Below are 16,426 nucleotides of genomic sequence, written 5' to 3' on the forward strand. Positions count from 1 at the left end.
GTTACTAGTTTTGCCTGGAAGCTGTTCCAAAGGTTGTTTTGTTTTCTGAGTTGTCCTTCTCTTAACTTTCTTAGTTTTAACTTCTCTGAGATGAGAGCAACAGTCACGTACACAGTATTCAAGATGTGGACGAGCCATGGGGTCTGTACTGTTGTATAGTATTTTGCTTTGGTGACTTAGATTCTATGATGGTGAGGGAGCCAGCTAGGGAAGGTGCCTGCTGGACCTGCTGTTTGTTTTTAAAAAAATGGCTGGATGGTTGGGCCCAAAGAGTTGTGGTGAATGGAGTTAAATCCAGTTGGAGGCTGGTCACAAGTGGTGTTCCCCAGGGCTCAGTGCTCTGGCCATTTCTCTTAAATATCTTTATCCGTGATCTGGATGAGGGGATTGAGTGCACCCTCAGAAAGTTTGCAGAGGATACCAAGTTGTGCGGGAGCACTTATCTGCCTGAGGGTAGGAAGGTTCTTGCAAAGTGATCTGGACAGGCTGGATCGATGGGCTGAGGCCAATTGTATGAGGTTCAACAGGGCCAAGTGCTGGGTCCTGCACTTGGGTCACAACAACCCCTGCAACGCTACAGGCTTGGGGAAAACTGCCAGTCAGAAAAGGACCAGGGGTCGACAGCTGGCTAGATATGAGCCAACAGTGTGCTCAGGTGGGCAAGAAGGCCAATGGCATCCTGACCTCCATCAGGAACAGTGTGGCCAGTGGGACTAGGGCAGTGATTGTCCCCCTGTACTGGGCACTGGTGAGGCTGCATCTCCAATCCTGTGTTCAGTTTTAGGCCTCTCGCTGCAAGAAGGACATTGAAGTGCTGCAGCATGTCCAGAGAAGGGCAACGGAGCTGGGGAAGGGTCTGGAGAGCAAGTCTTCTGAGGAGCGCCTGAGGGAGCTGGGGGTGTTTAACCTGGAGAATAGGAGGCTGAGGGGAGACCTTATTGCTCTCTCCAGCTTACCAGAGGGGAGGGGGTTGGTCTCTTCTCCCAAGTGACATGCAATAGGACAAGAGGAAATGGCCTCAAGTTGTGCTGCGGGAGGTTTAGATTGGATATTGTGAACAGTTTCTTCACTGAAAGGGTTATCAGGCATTGGAATGGGCTGCCCAGGGAAGCAGTGGACTCACCATCCCTGGAGGTATTTGAGATATGTGGACGAGGCATTTAGGGATCTGGTTTAGCGATGGACTTGGTAGTGGTAGGTTAATGGTTGGACTTGATCTTAAAGGTCTTTTTTCAGCCTAAATGGTTCTATGATTCTGTGGTCCCACCTTCCTAAGGCTGGTTTCATATAATGCAAATGTAGGGAATTGTAGTAGATGTGTTTAAAATTGGTCTGAATGGAAAATTAATGGCAATGTGAGGTTGGGAAAGCCCCAGAAAGAAGGGCTAGTAAGAATGGCATGTCTGCGTGCAGGCACTCAAGACACACATTTCAGGAAAAATAACAGACAACTCCCAGACTGAAAAAAAAGAGTCAAGCCTTGAAGAGATGATGGCAGGAATTTAAAGTATGTCACGTCCTTCAGACAGCTAAGGAGAGAAAGGGCTCTGAGTAAATCCTGATGATTCACAGAAATCTTCATTACTGTCAGCTTTAAAAAGGCATATCTAAAATCAGTACATAGTTGGTAATCTAAGCATAATGTAGGAGATGTGATGAAGACTGCATAGCTGGTGTCCTCATTGTCATCCACAGTCATGGCAATAATACCTACCTGCAGGCGTTTTCATCCCTACATGTTGGACAGATTAACTTGAACAGAAATATCTTGTTCTTCTATGTTGGTATTAGAATGTGTGTGAAACTGATATTGTTTTAAAATCTATGATCTCTTTTTGTTTGTTTGTAGAATTGGATTTGTTTTCATTTTAAGTACAAAAGAAGAAGTTGATGGAAATGAGGATGCTGGAATAGCTCTTTGGAGAACTTTTAATTACATTGCAGAGGAATCTGACATCTCTCAAGCCTTTACCTCGATAATTAATGTTAGTTCTTTCCCAAAAAATCACCTTTTTTTTAAACTTACTGCTTTTCTGCATAGCCAGGGTTTTGCTACCTTGTGACAACGTGAGACATTTGCATTTACTTTATGTGGAAATAGTCTCTGAAAAACATGCATAGCATTAATATGCTATAGAATGATTTGCAGAAATACTTTACTCCTCCAGAAACCAACTTGCTCTTGTCATTTTACCTATCTACAGGCTTTCTTCAAGAATGTAAAAAGGTAGATGCATGTCTTAACAGCTTCTAGTATTTTCATGTGAAAAATTATTCTGTACTATTTGCGTTAACGTGATGTGCCTGTCTTTTGTGTTCTGTATCTCTTGGAGTACAGGCATTTTCAAATCACTTTGGCAATCCTATGAGCTCTGAAACACCCTTGGTCGTTCTCTAGTGTAGAAAATGAAAGAGAGTGAGAGAAGTTACTTTACGGTCATGCTTGAGCTGTTCATGGGTGTGGAAAACATGAGGCTTGCAGCTTAATTAATGAGACAGGTTTTCTGTGTGAGAAAATGCAGGTTCATGTGAAGAGAGGGATTTCAGATATGAGAGATGAATGGAGGGAAATAAAGTGAGCAGGTTATGTGAAGACACTGCAGGCAAAATTATATATGGCATTACTACTTTTTTTTTCTTTATTTTTGTTTTCTATTTTCTGTTCAGTGCTGAGAAATTTATGTCGTACACAAACTCAGAGAGCTTAAGAGGAAAGGAATTGAACTAAGAGTACCTTGGAAGAGAAATAGAAATCTGCAGTTGTTAGGAACTGACACCCATACGTGGCTGTTATCCATGACCAGATCACAAAATATCAATTACAATGTGCTTTTTAAATGTGGTGCTCATCTGTTTAATTTGTTTCATAATATAAAAAGGAGGGGATGGTAAATATCATTAAAAGATAACAGAAATAGAATCAATAAAATACAGGTTAGAGAGATTCAGAGCTACAGAGAGAAATGTGTTGTTTCTCATTTGAAAATAAACTGATTGAATAATTTTCAATTTGAATGTCTTTCGTATGTTTCATGAAAGTAGAATCTTATGCTATGAAATAAAATAGCATTGGTAAGGAAAACTTAGCACCGCAGGAAAAAGTAACACCGACTAATTGAGGCTTGGATTCATCCCATATAGGTTCAGGTATCTACCTGTGGTTATTAATAGTTTATAGTAGGAATTTAGATTCCTTCTCTTAATCCGTGGGGAGAAATAACCTTTCACATTCAGATCACAGAAGTGCATTTCCTCTGCCACTTCAGATTTAGACTAAAGGTATAATAATAGATTAATCAAAATAATAATTAATTAATACTGAATAAACTATTAATAATAGATTAATCAGAACAGAGCTCTGATGAAAAATTGTGCCTAAGTGTGAGGGTGTTAATTACTAAAGCATTATAGAAATATAATGCAATATAGAAAGAAAAGCAATATAAAAGTATACCTATATAAAATTACTAGAACACTACATAATATCTTTATTTTTATTTACTTTTGTTCATTTTATTAGATTATGATTGACAATTTATTACTTCTTTTTAATTTTTCTGTTATAATTCTTACAGATGTACCATGAAGTGAAAGATGGAAATGTTCTAACAGTAGATCATGTGAAAGATGTTCTTAGAAGCGAATACCCGCACGCTGATGTTCAGAGTATCCTAGATGTTCGTTCTGAATACGATGAAGGGAGGAAGGTATGTTGAGGCCAAAGTGGTAAGAAATATCACACTACACAATTTATTGCATTTGCTGAGCTGAAAGCTTGCTAAATGTTAAAGCAAGTAAATACAGTATCTTCGAGTCAAATTTTTCTTCAGCCACCATTAGTGGAAATGTTGAAAGGGTTTCTTCATTACTGCTCTCAGAGTTACTTTAGTGCTGCCTGCTGCATTCTGGAGCACAAGAGTTTTTTCTAGTAAACATGCCGAGGGGTCTCTCTGACACTGCAGAATTTGCTGTCTTTCGGGTGAGGAGTTGAAGCCTGCTTTCTCAGTGAATCATTATTTCCTTTAATTGTACTTTCTGGTTACAATTTCCTTTGGGAAAGACAGCTGTGGATTTTGATTTAAAGACTATAGAAAAGACATTTTTATCTATAATTGAATATGTAGATAATTTTCTGCTAAAATATATGTAAGTACCATTTCCCTTCGTGTGTCTTCAGCCATGCCAGTGTTATATTTCTGACACACATCCATTTTATTTATTTCCTTTTAAAATTTGTCACACAACATATATTATATTCTTTTAAAAAGGTGCGTCTGGTCAGTCAGGAAAAAAGGTGCTGTTTGCCTTATGTTTCTTGTTTCTCACTGCATTGTATAGAGGCTTCCTATAGAAGGGCTGTTTGGCTGTTTGGACCTGCCCTGGAAACAGCTGGATATGCTGAGGGGAGGAAAGCTTCTCATAAAGAATATTAAAGGAAGAAAAATAGACAGCCACCAGGAGGAAGCCCTCTGTACCAGCAGAAACAATGAGATGGTGATGAAGATCAGGGAGGAGACAGTGGGATGTCCAGAAAGATGGACACATGGATGTTGCCATAGAGTTTGTAGCCATCCAGAAAGTGACACTGAAAGAAAACATGAAAGGATGCAGAATAGGAAGGGGGAATTACTTATAATACATTTTTATTTCTGTTTATCTCACTGAATTTTCTCTGTTTGAGGAAAAAGTAGCTAGTTCTGCTTTCTTATCAAATAAGGCTTGGCTTCTGAACTTAAAAGCCTTTTGAGATAAGTTTTTTTTGGGTGCTGCCTTTGGGGAAAAGATTGATGTCACTCCACCTGAAACTATGACTGTCTTAAAGTCCTTCTCCAATGTCATTTACGTTTTGCTAAGAATGTTAAGCAAAAGTAAATATTTCTCAGCAGGATGATAAAAGCAAAAGTTTAAAACACCATATATAGATCTATAATATTTTTTGTCATTCTGTTTGATAAACGAGTCCTATGCGTCCTGTTTGGTTTCCGAACATGTCCTGTTTTATCCCTGCTACTCATGCAAAGGTGTGACAGTGAATTGTGCTTGGAGATTAGAGTTCATTGTCTCTTGATATTAGTCTCATTTTTTGCTACAGTCAGACACAGCCTGTTTAATCCCGTGATATTTCTGATATGATCAGGCAGGAGCAACATTTTATAAAAAGACTGGCCTGGGTCCATTGCCTCAAGCTCTGTTTAATGGCGTGCCCTTTAACAGAGAAGAGATGGATGCTGCAGAGTTAGAGACAGTTATTCTTCAGAGGATTATTGATGCCACCGGGTTCTTCCAGAGGGCAGTGTTCATGGTATGTTTAACATTTCTGAATGAATGCCAGATGAAATATATGGCAGTTAATTGTTTGAGTCATGTTTATATATTAATTTTTTTATAATGAGATGGCTTGAAATTAATAATATCATAACTGAATTACATTCTTAACATTGTTTTGTACTCATGGTTTTGAAACAGTATCTTTAGATTATACAAGATTGAAGGATCTACTGAGCATAGAGTAATTATATGGAATTTTTCAGTCAGAAACTGAGGATGTACTGAAGCTTTTCATTGAAAAATGTGTATCTGATGTTTTGAAATACTATCTGTGTGATTTTTATACATTTTTGACTTGACATTATCCACATCCTGGTGCACCTAGAAGCTTTAAACTCAGTTGAAAGATTATAGAAGTTCTTGGTCTTTTTTTGTCTTGGAATTCTAAGAGTATAGCTTTAATTTCTTTCTCTCACAACAGGGTTTGTTAAATGATCATATAAATGCAGTGGATTTTCTTATGGATCAGCACAATGTAGTTTCCCGTATGAACCCCACTATTCTTGGATCAGGAAGAAGATATATACATTTCAGACCCACATCCGGTAACTACTTTTCTTGGATTGGCTGTCATTATGATTTTCCTTGGTTTTTAAGTCTAACATGTTGTGTTTTATGTTTTGCAGTTCCATTTGAAGTGGAAGACTTCTCTACTTTCTCCTTCTTGGACTCACAAGATAAAAGTGCTGTAATTTCAGACAACATGAAGTATTTAACAAAAAAGGGTATATTCATTTTCTGTATGGGTTTTATATACATAGGTGAATGTATATAGGTATTACAAACTGTTGGAATTTGGCAGTAAAATATCCCAAGTAAGTAAGTTTTCCAAGGAGCCATGTAAATAAATACATTTCCCAGTATCCCAGTACCTTCTTTCAGGAGCCAGATCATATCCTAATATTATAAACATAAATTATACTTAACAGGATAGTGATTTCTGATTTCTTAGTTTTGAAATGGGATGGATCTCATGGCTAGTTGTTTTTTGTTTTACGGACATGAAGTTAAAAAGCTTTGCAAGACCTTTGCAGATTTGAAAATAGACTCAGTTTTTATACCAATACGGTTTTACTTGAGGATATTAAAGAGAGTATATTCAGTTTTCAGGTGACTCTTAGTTGCAGCATTATCAAGTGAAGAATGTATAGTCTTTGTAATATTAGTATAAAAAACAAGCATTTCTACAGTTTAAGGAATAACTGATTTTATTTCTTATTTCTTAGCATTTAGTATCTCTTTATTTTTCCTCTAGTTAGATTGTTTAACTTTGATATCTGAAACTTTGTCTTTCTGTAGAAAAAAAAAAATTGTATATTCTGATGGTTATCACTCATATATTTTATATTGCTAAAATTCACACTTTTTTGTACATTTAAAATATTTTTTGATGTAAAATATTCCTATTGCATATACAAGTACTTTCCCTTGGTGTTAGAAGAGATCACGATTCCAGCAGTGGGGGTATAATACTGCCTGGAATTTTGCAATAGTCTGTACCTCGTTGAGTTCTAGGAGTAAATACTTAACTGCTCATTTTCATTGGTCCGTCAAAGGACAGAATAATCCAGTTAACAAAGTGCTGCTCTTTCAGTAATTTTTATGTGGCCTCAACGTACTTTTTACTTATTCTGTTGTCAGAAAAAAATGCCATATAGTTACATTTCTTCAGAAGAAAATTATTTGACTGTATTTGCTTCTCTGTCTACAGTCACAGGAACAACTAGTTGTCAAATGGTGTACAGCTTTCAATCTCTAGGCTCATTTCTGAGATTCAGATCTCTTGTGTAAAACCCGTAACCTTTAAGATGGAATCTACATTTCAAATCTCTGTCCCCAGTGTGTTTCTGTAGACTGTAGCAACACTTAATAATAACAACCTTTCCCTAGAATCTCACTAGAACCTTGTAAAATTCCCATCTATACGTATTACCTTTTAGGGAATATGTGACAGACGTGAGTAGACTGATATTCTTCTACAGATAATTTTGATGAATTTCTATGTACCATTGTCATTCTATGAAGAATAAAGAACAGGAGGCTATATACCAGGAAAAAGGGAAATTTTCTGCATATACACATACACATTAGTTTCTTTGGACTATATTCGGTATATTCCCATTTGTGCCTAGAAAAGGTGAGTTTTGTCCTGACTTTGGTTGAAGGACAACCCACAACATCAGAAGGATATAGACCGGTTGGAGTGAGTCCAGAGGAGGCCACGAATATGCTCCGAGGCGTGGGGCACCTCTGCTATGGGGACAGGCTGAGAGAGGTGGGCTTGTTCAGCCTGGAGAAGAGAAGGCTCCGGGGAGACCTTATAGCCCCTTCCAGTACCTGAAGGGGCTACAAGGAAGCTGGGGGGGACTTTTTACAAGGGCCTGTAGTGACAGGACAAGGGGGAACGGGGTTAAATTGGAAGTGGGGAGGGTTAGATTGGATATCAGGAAGAAGTTCTTCCCAGAGAGGGTGGTGAGGCACTGTAACAGGTTGCCCAGAGAAGCTGTGGATGCCCCATCCCTGGAATTGTTCAAGGCCAGGCTGGATGAGGCTTTGAGCAACCTGGTCTAGTGGAAGGTGTCCCTGCCCATGGCAGGGGGGTTGGAATGAGATGATCTTTGAGATCCCTTCCAACCCAAACCCTTCTATGATTCTATGACTCTCTCTTTGCTGCCTGGGAAAGTGAATGCCTAGCTCATGCATTCCTGTAGCTACTTAATTCTTTTCTTTTCTGGCTATATGACCAGCCTCCATCAAACATTCATAAGAAACCTCTGGTAAAGCAGGTGCTAGTTTATTATTTAGGGCTGTCTGGTTTCAGTGGCACAACAATAGATTAGTGACTATTTTAGTGATTCTTATATTAAAGTTATAAAGTACGTCCTAAAAATTTTATTTCCGTTCAGAGGGAGAAATGCTGATGTGGTAAAGATTAGTCTTACAGTTGCAGTCAGCTAACACACACAAACTTCTAATTCTCAAACAGAATTAATTCATTATTCATTACTCATGAGAAGATTCTCCAGAATGTAAAGCAGGATTATCTTTCATTTTCAGCTGAAGATGCGTTATATGCTGTTACTGTCTGGATTATCGCTGATTTCGATAAGCCAGCCGGGCGACGACTGCTTTCTAATGCCTTGAAACACCTGGTGAGTTTCTAGCAGTTTTTATTAAAATAATTATTTTGAATATGGTCTTAACACACTGTTCACGTTCAAAACATATACTCACAAATAAAGGTGTAACTATTTTTTCATGGGTCAGGTGCAGATTTATGAGACTGTGCTGTCATTTCGCTCTATTCTCCTGCAGGACTGACATCTTGCAGCCCTGTAGATGATCATTTGGTTCATTTGGTTCATGGACTCCTGACACAGGAGACAAACCATGATGCTGTGTGTGTTAAAAGGGTGAATTTCTTCCCACTTACAGACCTTCTCCCATGAGGATTGAAACAGGAATCACCTGTGCTGGTTTTGGTTGGGATAGAATTCATTTTCCTCACAGTAGCTAGTACGAGGCAGTGTTTTGGATTTGTGCTGAGAAGAATATTGACATCATACTGATGCTTTTAGTTTTTGCCAAGTAATGTTTATATCAAGCCAAGGATTTTTCCTGTTCCGATACTGCCTCTGTTTTCCCAGCTTCTTCTCTACAAGTTGGGAGGAGGCACAGCCAGGACAGCTGACCCAAACTGACCAAAGGAACATTTCATTCCATAAAATGTCATGCGCAGTATTTAAGTTGTGGGAAGTGGGCCAGGGGTCTGTCTCTTGGGTCTGGTTCTCACTCTCATTGCCTGGGGACTGGCTGGGTGTCTGTCAGTGGGTAGTGAGCAGTTGTATCATTTGGGGGGTTTTCAACATTATTTTCATTACTAGTACCACTACTAATATTATTTAGTAGTAGTATTTCCATTACATGTTATTAGTAGAATTGTTATTAGTATCATTATTTTCTTTCATTTATTTTCAATTAGTAAACTGCTATTCTATCAACCCACAAGTTTTCTTACTTTTTCCTCCAACTCTCTTCCCCATTCCACTGGGGGAGAGGGGAGGTGAGCAAGGATGCTTAGTTGCTGGCTGGGGTTAAACCACGACACCACCCTGAGGGAATTATGAAATTGGTACGTTGCAGGGAGCATGTGATACCAAATATGTTTTTAAAAACTGCAAAGAGGAATATGCAGTACAAGTCCTTGCTACAGCAAAAGATTTCATTTGTCTGACTGCTGCATCTGTGACCCAAGCTTGACAGGTGTACTCCCTCTGTAGCTTCATTTTTTTCCCCCACTGCAGTGGGGAAAATATGCCATAGCACCCAACTAGGAAGTGAGAACTGTCTCGGCACGTCCCTGTGTGTTACTGAGGAGAATCTGGGAAAAACATTAGAAAAAGCATTCTGAATAAGGTTTGTTGATTCTTCTATAAAATAACAATTTATTTGGTTATCTTCATGCTAATTCATAGATTTGATTTAGATAAACCTCATGTACTGCTTGGTGCAGTGATTTCCTAGTTTCGTGACAGAAAGAGAAATACCTGGTATTTTTTTTTCAAGTCCACTGATTGGTATGGAGATGCTCTACTCCTTTCCAGTCCCTTTTTTCTGTTGGGTCTGGGTCTAGTAGAATTTCTGCTAGGTGCAAAACTGGCACAGACACCTCTTTTGCGTGACTTGCCATTGGCACTTGAAGAAAAGCGTGCAAGAATCTGGGAGGGGAATTGGCCAAAGGGAACTCACTTTTAACTACTCCATCTAATATACACTATTTTGAAAACTACTAATATATTCTTAGTCTGTTTGAAAAAACTAGAGATGTTTTAGCTGGAAGAAACCTCTGGAGGTCATCTAGTTAAGCCTCCCACTCAAAGTGGGATTATTACCAGCATTAATATGTCAGATTTGGCTTCTCTGAAGGAGTCCTGAAAATCTCCGAAGGTGACTCCGTCCCCTCCCTTGACAATTTATTCTGGTGTTACATTGCCTTCCTAGCGTAATTATTCCTGCCAGGCCAAAATATATGACCATTACCCCCTGATACACTCTTTGCTGCGACCAAGAGGAGTTTGGCCCTGTCATGTTTTTCGCTTCCCCTTCAGTAGCTGTTGGTTGCTGTTAGGGTTCTTTGTAGCCTCCTCTTTGGAGACTGAGCAAGCCCCGCTTCTTCGACGCCTCCTCATAGGCCTTTGGTAGCCCTTTGCTGAAGCCCCTCCAGCATCTCAACATCCTTATTGCACTGGGGGTACCAAAACCAGGCACAGCAGTAAGAACTCCCTTCGACTGGCTTGACTTGTGTCTCCGAACAGGTAGTATTCTACCTGTCTTCTTTCCAGCAAGGGCATGCCTCTCAGGAGCAGTTTCAAGTACACATGGTCAAGTATTTCAAATAAGTGTGCAAACAAAACTTCTACTAAAAAATCTTCTAAAAAAATTCTCTAAAAAAATCTTCTACTTGTAATGTGTATTACAGAATAGGTAGATTCTTACTATTTTTACTCCTAGTTGAAGTTCTAAATTAGGCGTCAATGTATGTTTCCTAAAGACAAATACCTACAAAACAATACTTAATTTAAAGGGCATTTTAAAGAGCTATAATAGATATGAATACATTAGGTAGTAGCAGCTGGAACTGTAAAATTGTGCATTATTCTGTATTTTTCTCTGCAGAAAACAAGCAGTCATACCCGAGTTGGGATTTTGAACAACCCTTCATCAAAAATAAAGGAAGAGAACACAGCCATTGCAAGAGGAATTTTGACTGCTTTTCTAACCCAAAACAACAGCAATTTAAAAAGTTTTCTCAGTAAACTCATTAAGGAAGAGACAGCAAAATCCCTTGCTGCTGGAACTAAAATTGCTAAATTTGTCATCCCAGTGAGTGCAAACTAAATTACACTACTTTCCTTTTCACATGTTACATATATTTTATTGTAAGGAGATGCTGTTGAGAGTAACAGTGTTTGGCCAAATGCTATAAAGTTTATAATCTTTATACAGTTTCTGTTCAGGCAGATCTGGGTTTTTGACAACTGTTATGTGGTGGAAGAATAGAGAATTTCTTAGGAATAAAATATGAGAATACTGAAAAATACAGAGTACAGATACCAGATTATTGAGACCAAAATAGTTTAAATTTTAATTGTTGATGGTTTGGGGTTTTTTTTATAGCTCCCTAAATTAAAATCACATTATTAGTGTTTAACAAGAATTATGAATTCAGAAGTAACTGGTTTTCCTTGCTGTTGTGGTTGTGAGCAGTAATTGGCACAGACTGAAGCGGTTGAGGTTAACAAGCACTGTATACTTCTAGCCAACGTTTTCTGGTGTGTTTCTATGAAAATTCATTTGTTTAAAATACAAATGTTGCCTATTTCAATGTTCACACATAAAGTGGAGCTGAGTTATTTGACAACAGCTGCAAATTACAGCTTTTGTTTCAGAACAATCTGTAAATTATAGTATTTTTAAATAGGAAGATTTGGAAGACTGAAACTCTCTGGCACAAAATTAGTTAGTTTATGGTCTTATTTCATTGTCTAATAAATTCGGAAGGACAGAGATAGCTAATTAACCAGTATATGCATGCTACTAATTTATTTTGTTACATTAATTGTATCTGAATGAATCTATTTGCCTGGTCTGTATGTTGAAGAAATGAAGAAATAATGAAGAAATACTTCTCAGTAGAGCTTAATATAGCAGGATAATTTTGACAGGTGAGGCACAGTGCCACTGTAAGCATGGCAAAGTTCCGGCACTTTTTATCCCTACTCTGAACATTAATTTGTTATGTGTCTTACTGGATGATGTTGGCTTCCCCTGGACATCTTTAAGCTGTATCCAATGACCACATTAAAATGACTGTTAGATTTTTAGAGTATTATGGATTTTTCTAATAACTTTTTCCTAAAAGTGAGAATACAGTTCAGTTAACAGGGAATGTTATTGTTCATGCAGCTGTGTGCTGGATCATAGAAGTGCTTAACCTCAGGCTCAGCTTTTCTCTCATGGTTATTCACAGTTGCCCAAGGGTGAAAACTTCACGCGAGCTAGTTGGGAAACCGTGGCTCCACACCAGCAGTTATGTACTTACATGGAAGCTGAGTTGGTTGTTTTATTTTCATTTCTGGTTACCACATAATTTGAAGAAAATACTTGATTACCTCAGCTGTTATAGAATTTATTTTTGCAGAAGCATTCCACCATCTCGTGCTTTACCTTTGCTTTAGGGAATGGATGACAGTACTTTTGAGAAGAAGTACAACACTTTAGGACTGGATTTAATTAAAACCCACCAGATGTTCTGCCAGGAGGTTCTTAAGCTGCTCCCTGGGCAAATGGCTGTTGTGAGCAACGGCAGGGTAAGAAAGAAACTGTCATCTCAGTCTTTTTGTAGGTGTTTTTTGCTTCCTGGAACTTCATTTTCAAGCTAAAGAAAATGCTTTATATTGATTTCCCACTTATTCATCCTGGTTTTAGAGAATGGTATGAATGTTTGCCTTTGTTTTTATTTTGTTTTTCTCCTAATTTGTTTATTAGCTCCATTGCATTGAAGCTGCTATGTACATATGTCATTCCCACAGCTATTTAAGAGTTAATCTGACAAAATTCTCCAAATAGTTTAATATTTGATGTATTAGTAATGATATTTAAGAATGAATTTTGGTTCTGAAGTTACCTATATTTTACACATATGGAGTAGGATAAACTACTGCATATATAACAAAAAAATAAATTACACTGGAAGGGTAGTATTTCAAGATCCAAATGCCCAAATTGTTTATAAATTTGAAATTGTTCTATAGTCTTAATTCTTAGTCTTTAAATAAAAGTACAGTAGTTTTGTTGTTTCAATTTCTTGTATGTATATTCTAAAACAAATAGCCTTAATTACAGTATGGCTATAGATGATCTGTGATTAAAAAATACAGTATTGGGTTCAATATTTAGTACTTGATAATGACAGTCAATATCTTATATTACAAATACAATTTATCCAAACTACTCTTTGAGTTTATTTTCTATTTATTGCTCAACCATTAGAAAGAAATAAAGATACTATGTTGGCATCTCATTACTGGAAACTCTCTTTAAATTGTATTCTTAGTTACTCTTGTGCATCTTAAATGGCACCTAAGATACAACTGAAATACCACCAATGAATGCACAGGGAGCATTTTTGTTGATGAAGCAGAAAAGAATTGTGCTGGCTGTTTTGTGTCAACCCTCCATAACTAAATATGCGATGTTATTTTATAAATGGTTATCACTGTTTTCCATGCAAGCTCAAATCAAGTCATATTTTAAGTTTGGAGGAAATACATTTCTTAAAAATATGTTGATAAATTTGCTAATGTATAATCATCTATCTGAAAGTGTGTTTTCACTTTAAAAATATTAATTTTAAAAAAGGTATGGTGTATCCTTCATTCCTAGCCTTTCTATTTCAGCACTGAAGTTTTGGTTTTATGAGCAGATACTTGGTTTTTTCTAATTATGACTTCTACAACATGGTATTACACAATCACACTATAGTCTTCTCTAGCTCATGCGTCATTAACATTAAGAAAAATTCAAAAGTGGAATTTCGTTAGATAACCTCGCATTCCTAGGAAGCAGTTGAGTTTTGGGAGAGAAGCATTCAGCACCAAACTTATGTTGTGACATTCTACATCCTGAGAGCCCTGTAGGTTCTTGAATTTGACTTGGGGAGGTTTAGCCTGGTAGACTAGGAGTAGGAAGTCCAAACAACATTCTCAAAGCTATTTTCTGGGACTTCAAGGCACCTTCTTTTCCTTCAGACACTAAAAAACATAGTAGTTGTTTCTTGTTTCTGGATACCACTGCATTTCTTAGCCTTTGGTTTTTTTCTTCCTTTCTATCCATTCTGCTTCATCTGAGAAGCCTTGAAAATTTGATTGTTCAGAGAATTAAACAACTGAAGAGTATGAAAGGCCGGTAGTGATTTGAATTTCAGTTCAAAATAATTTACCTAACAGAGCTTTTTCTTAAACTTGGATTTGTTATTTCTAAATAGTGTACTCCTTTACACAGGTATGTGTAATGAAAAATATCAAGGACATTTCCATTGCAGCTGTTCTTTGTGATTGCTGATTAACTGTAATCGCATAACTGTAAAAACCTAATCCAGCATAGTTGCTATACAGTTCAGTACTATATGGTTGACAGTATTGATGTATATAGGGTTGGGAGTTGCATATTGACTGCTGTGTATTAATTTAAAATACTAGTATACTTTTGCTTACAGAAGAAACACTATTGGTACATTCTATGCTTAGTAACATTTTTTTCTCTCTCTAAGATACTGGGTCCCTTAGATGAAAATGAATTCTATGCAGAAGACTTTAATTTGTTGGAAAAAATCACATACAGTACCTCAGCAGAGAAGATTAAAGCTATTGTCAAAGAGATGGGAAACAGTAGTAAAAGGTAAAATGCTTTTGCATTTGAGGCTTTATGATATACTGCCTTGTTTATTGCCTGTGACGAATTAATAATCCTTTTGCATGGGAAATATGAACAAAGATTCAAATATATAGGCATAGTACTCTTCATACTATGTACTCATATGCACTTACATGTTTGTTGTTTACATGCTATATATTTGTTATCCTCTTACTTCACATCTGAGTACTTCTATGTAGACAGGTGTAACTGTCCCTCAGTTCCATTTAGCATTTCCCTGACAGACTTAGTATACCTACCTGCTCAAACCCTTGCCCTGTTTTCTTGAAGAAATGGCACGTCTGCTAAATTTTGTATCACCTTTATGCTTGGTTAATTATGCCATTTAACATAGTTTCCCACTGTATATATAAACTGTGTATGTTGGGTTTCAACTGTGTGTGTCATTCACCCTGCTGCTGACAGCCTCTTTGGTACCTCATTACAGCACAGAGCAGGGAAGAAAAGGCAACCTGTGTTACTCAAGGTACATGTACCCTTTTATCCTTGGTCATACGTGTGATGGGGCGAAAGCACAAGAGATCGCTGTGTGTCTAAAGAATCATAGCCTCTCCAACTTGCCTCATAACCTGTGTGCAGCTCTGCTAAATTACTGTAAATACTTTATCTGCTTTCAGTGTACTGGCAACTAAGAGACCAGTACAGCCAGCTGTAAACAATTCCTACTTTTCGGTTTACTTAAGGGTAATTATAAAGATTGATAATAAGCTTGATAAAGTCGAGTGCATCTTAAAACCACAGTAATATCTGAGTATTGATATTTGAAGTTAGAAAGTGCACCGGTTTTGGGAACTGTTAGTAAAGGAGCCCGTAGAGGCGTGGGCAGACGTGCTCTAACACCTGCTAGACAACATTCACACATCTGCTAACTGAAGAAGTGTAAAGATCTGACTCTCAAGGGCAGCTTTGGTTGCAGTGACCATGAAATGGTAGAGTTTGAGATCCTTAAGGAGGCGAGGAGGGTATGCAGCAAACGCACTTCAGGAGAGGAAACTTTAGCCTCTTCAGGGAACTGATTGGCAGAGTTCCATGGGATGAAGCCCTGGAGGGAAGAGGGGCCTGAGAAAGCTGGCGAGTATTCAAGGACCTTCTACCCCAAGCTCAGGAGCCATGCATCCCAATGAAGAGGAAGTCAGGTAAAAACACCAGGAGGCCTGTGTGGATGAAAAAGCAGCTCCTGGAGAAACTGAGGCACAGAAAGGAACCTTACAGTGGGTGGAAGCAGGGACAGGTATCCTGGGAGGATTACAGAGAAATTGTCTGAGAAGCCAAGGAGCAGGTTAGGAAAGCTAAAGCCCTGACAGAATTGAACCTGGCCAGGGACATCATAGGTGATAAAAGGAAGATCAGGGAAAATGTAGGCCCTCTGCGGAAAGAAATGGGAGAGCTGGCTCCCCAGGATATGGAGAAGGCCGAGGTACTCAATGATTTTTTTTGCCTTGGTCTTCTCTGGCAAGGGCACGAGCCGTACCCCCAGAGTCATGGAGGACAAGAGCAGGGACTGGGAGAATGGAGAGCTGCCCATGATTAGAGAGGATCAGGTTCGGGAGCACCTGAGAAACCTGAAGGTGCACAAGTCCCTGGGACCTGCTGGAATACATTC

At 38.1% G+C, this 16,426-nt stretch overlaps 1 protein-coding gene across 1 annotated transcript in view; it reads left to right on the forward strand.

The window, feature by feature from the left end:
- LOC104512601 (UDP-glucose:glycoprotein glucosyltransferase 2-like) overlaps positions 1-14,787 on the forward strand; it is a gene marked incomplete at its 3' end in the record, with an annotated part of 53,432 nt that extends 38,645 nt beyond the window's left edge. Inside the window, exons 14-22 of the mRNA XM_010155652.1 lie at positions 1,850-1,985; positions 3,576-3,707; positions 5,138-5,302; positions 5,750-5,873; positions 5,955-6,053; positions 8,386-8,480; positions 11,005-11,211; positions 12,567-12,698; positions 14,660-14,787. Of these exons, the coding sequence (XP_010153954.1) occupies positions 1,850-1,985; positions 3,576-3,707; positions 5,138-5,302; positions 5,750-5,873; positions 5,955-6,053; positions 8,386-8,480; positions 11,005-11,211; positions 12,567-12,698; positions 14,660-14,787 (1,218 nt within the window). The remainder of the gene's footprint in view (positions 1-1,849; positions 1,986-3,575; positions 3,708-5,137; positions 5,303-5,749; positions 5,874-5,954; positions 6,054-8,385; positions 8,481-11,004; positions 11,212-12,566; positions 12,699-14,659) is intronic.
- Between the last annotated feature and the right edge of the window lie 1,639 nt (positions 14,788-16,426).

This window comes from Eurypyga helias, unplaced genomic scaffold (assembly GCF_000690775.1).
Source record: "Eurypyga helias isolate BGI_N326 unplaced genomic scaffold, ASM69077v1 scaffold9217, whole genome shotgun sequence".
Classification (NCBI taxonomy): domain Eukaryota; kingdom Metazoa; phylum Chordata; class Aves; order Eurypygiformes; family Eurypygidae; genus Eurypyga; species Eurypyga helias.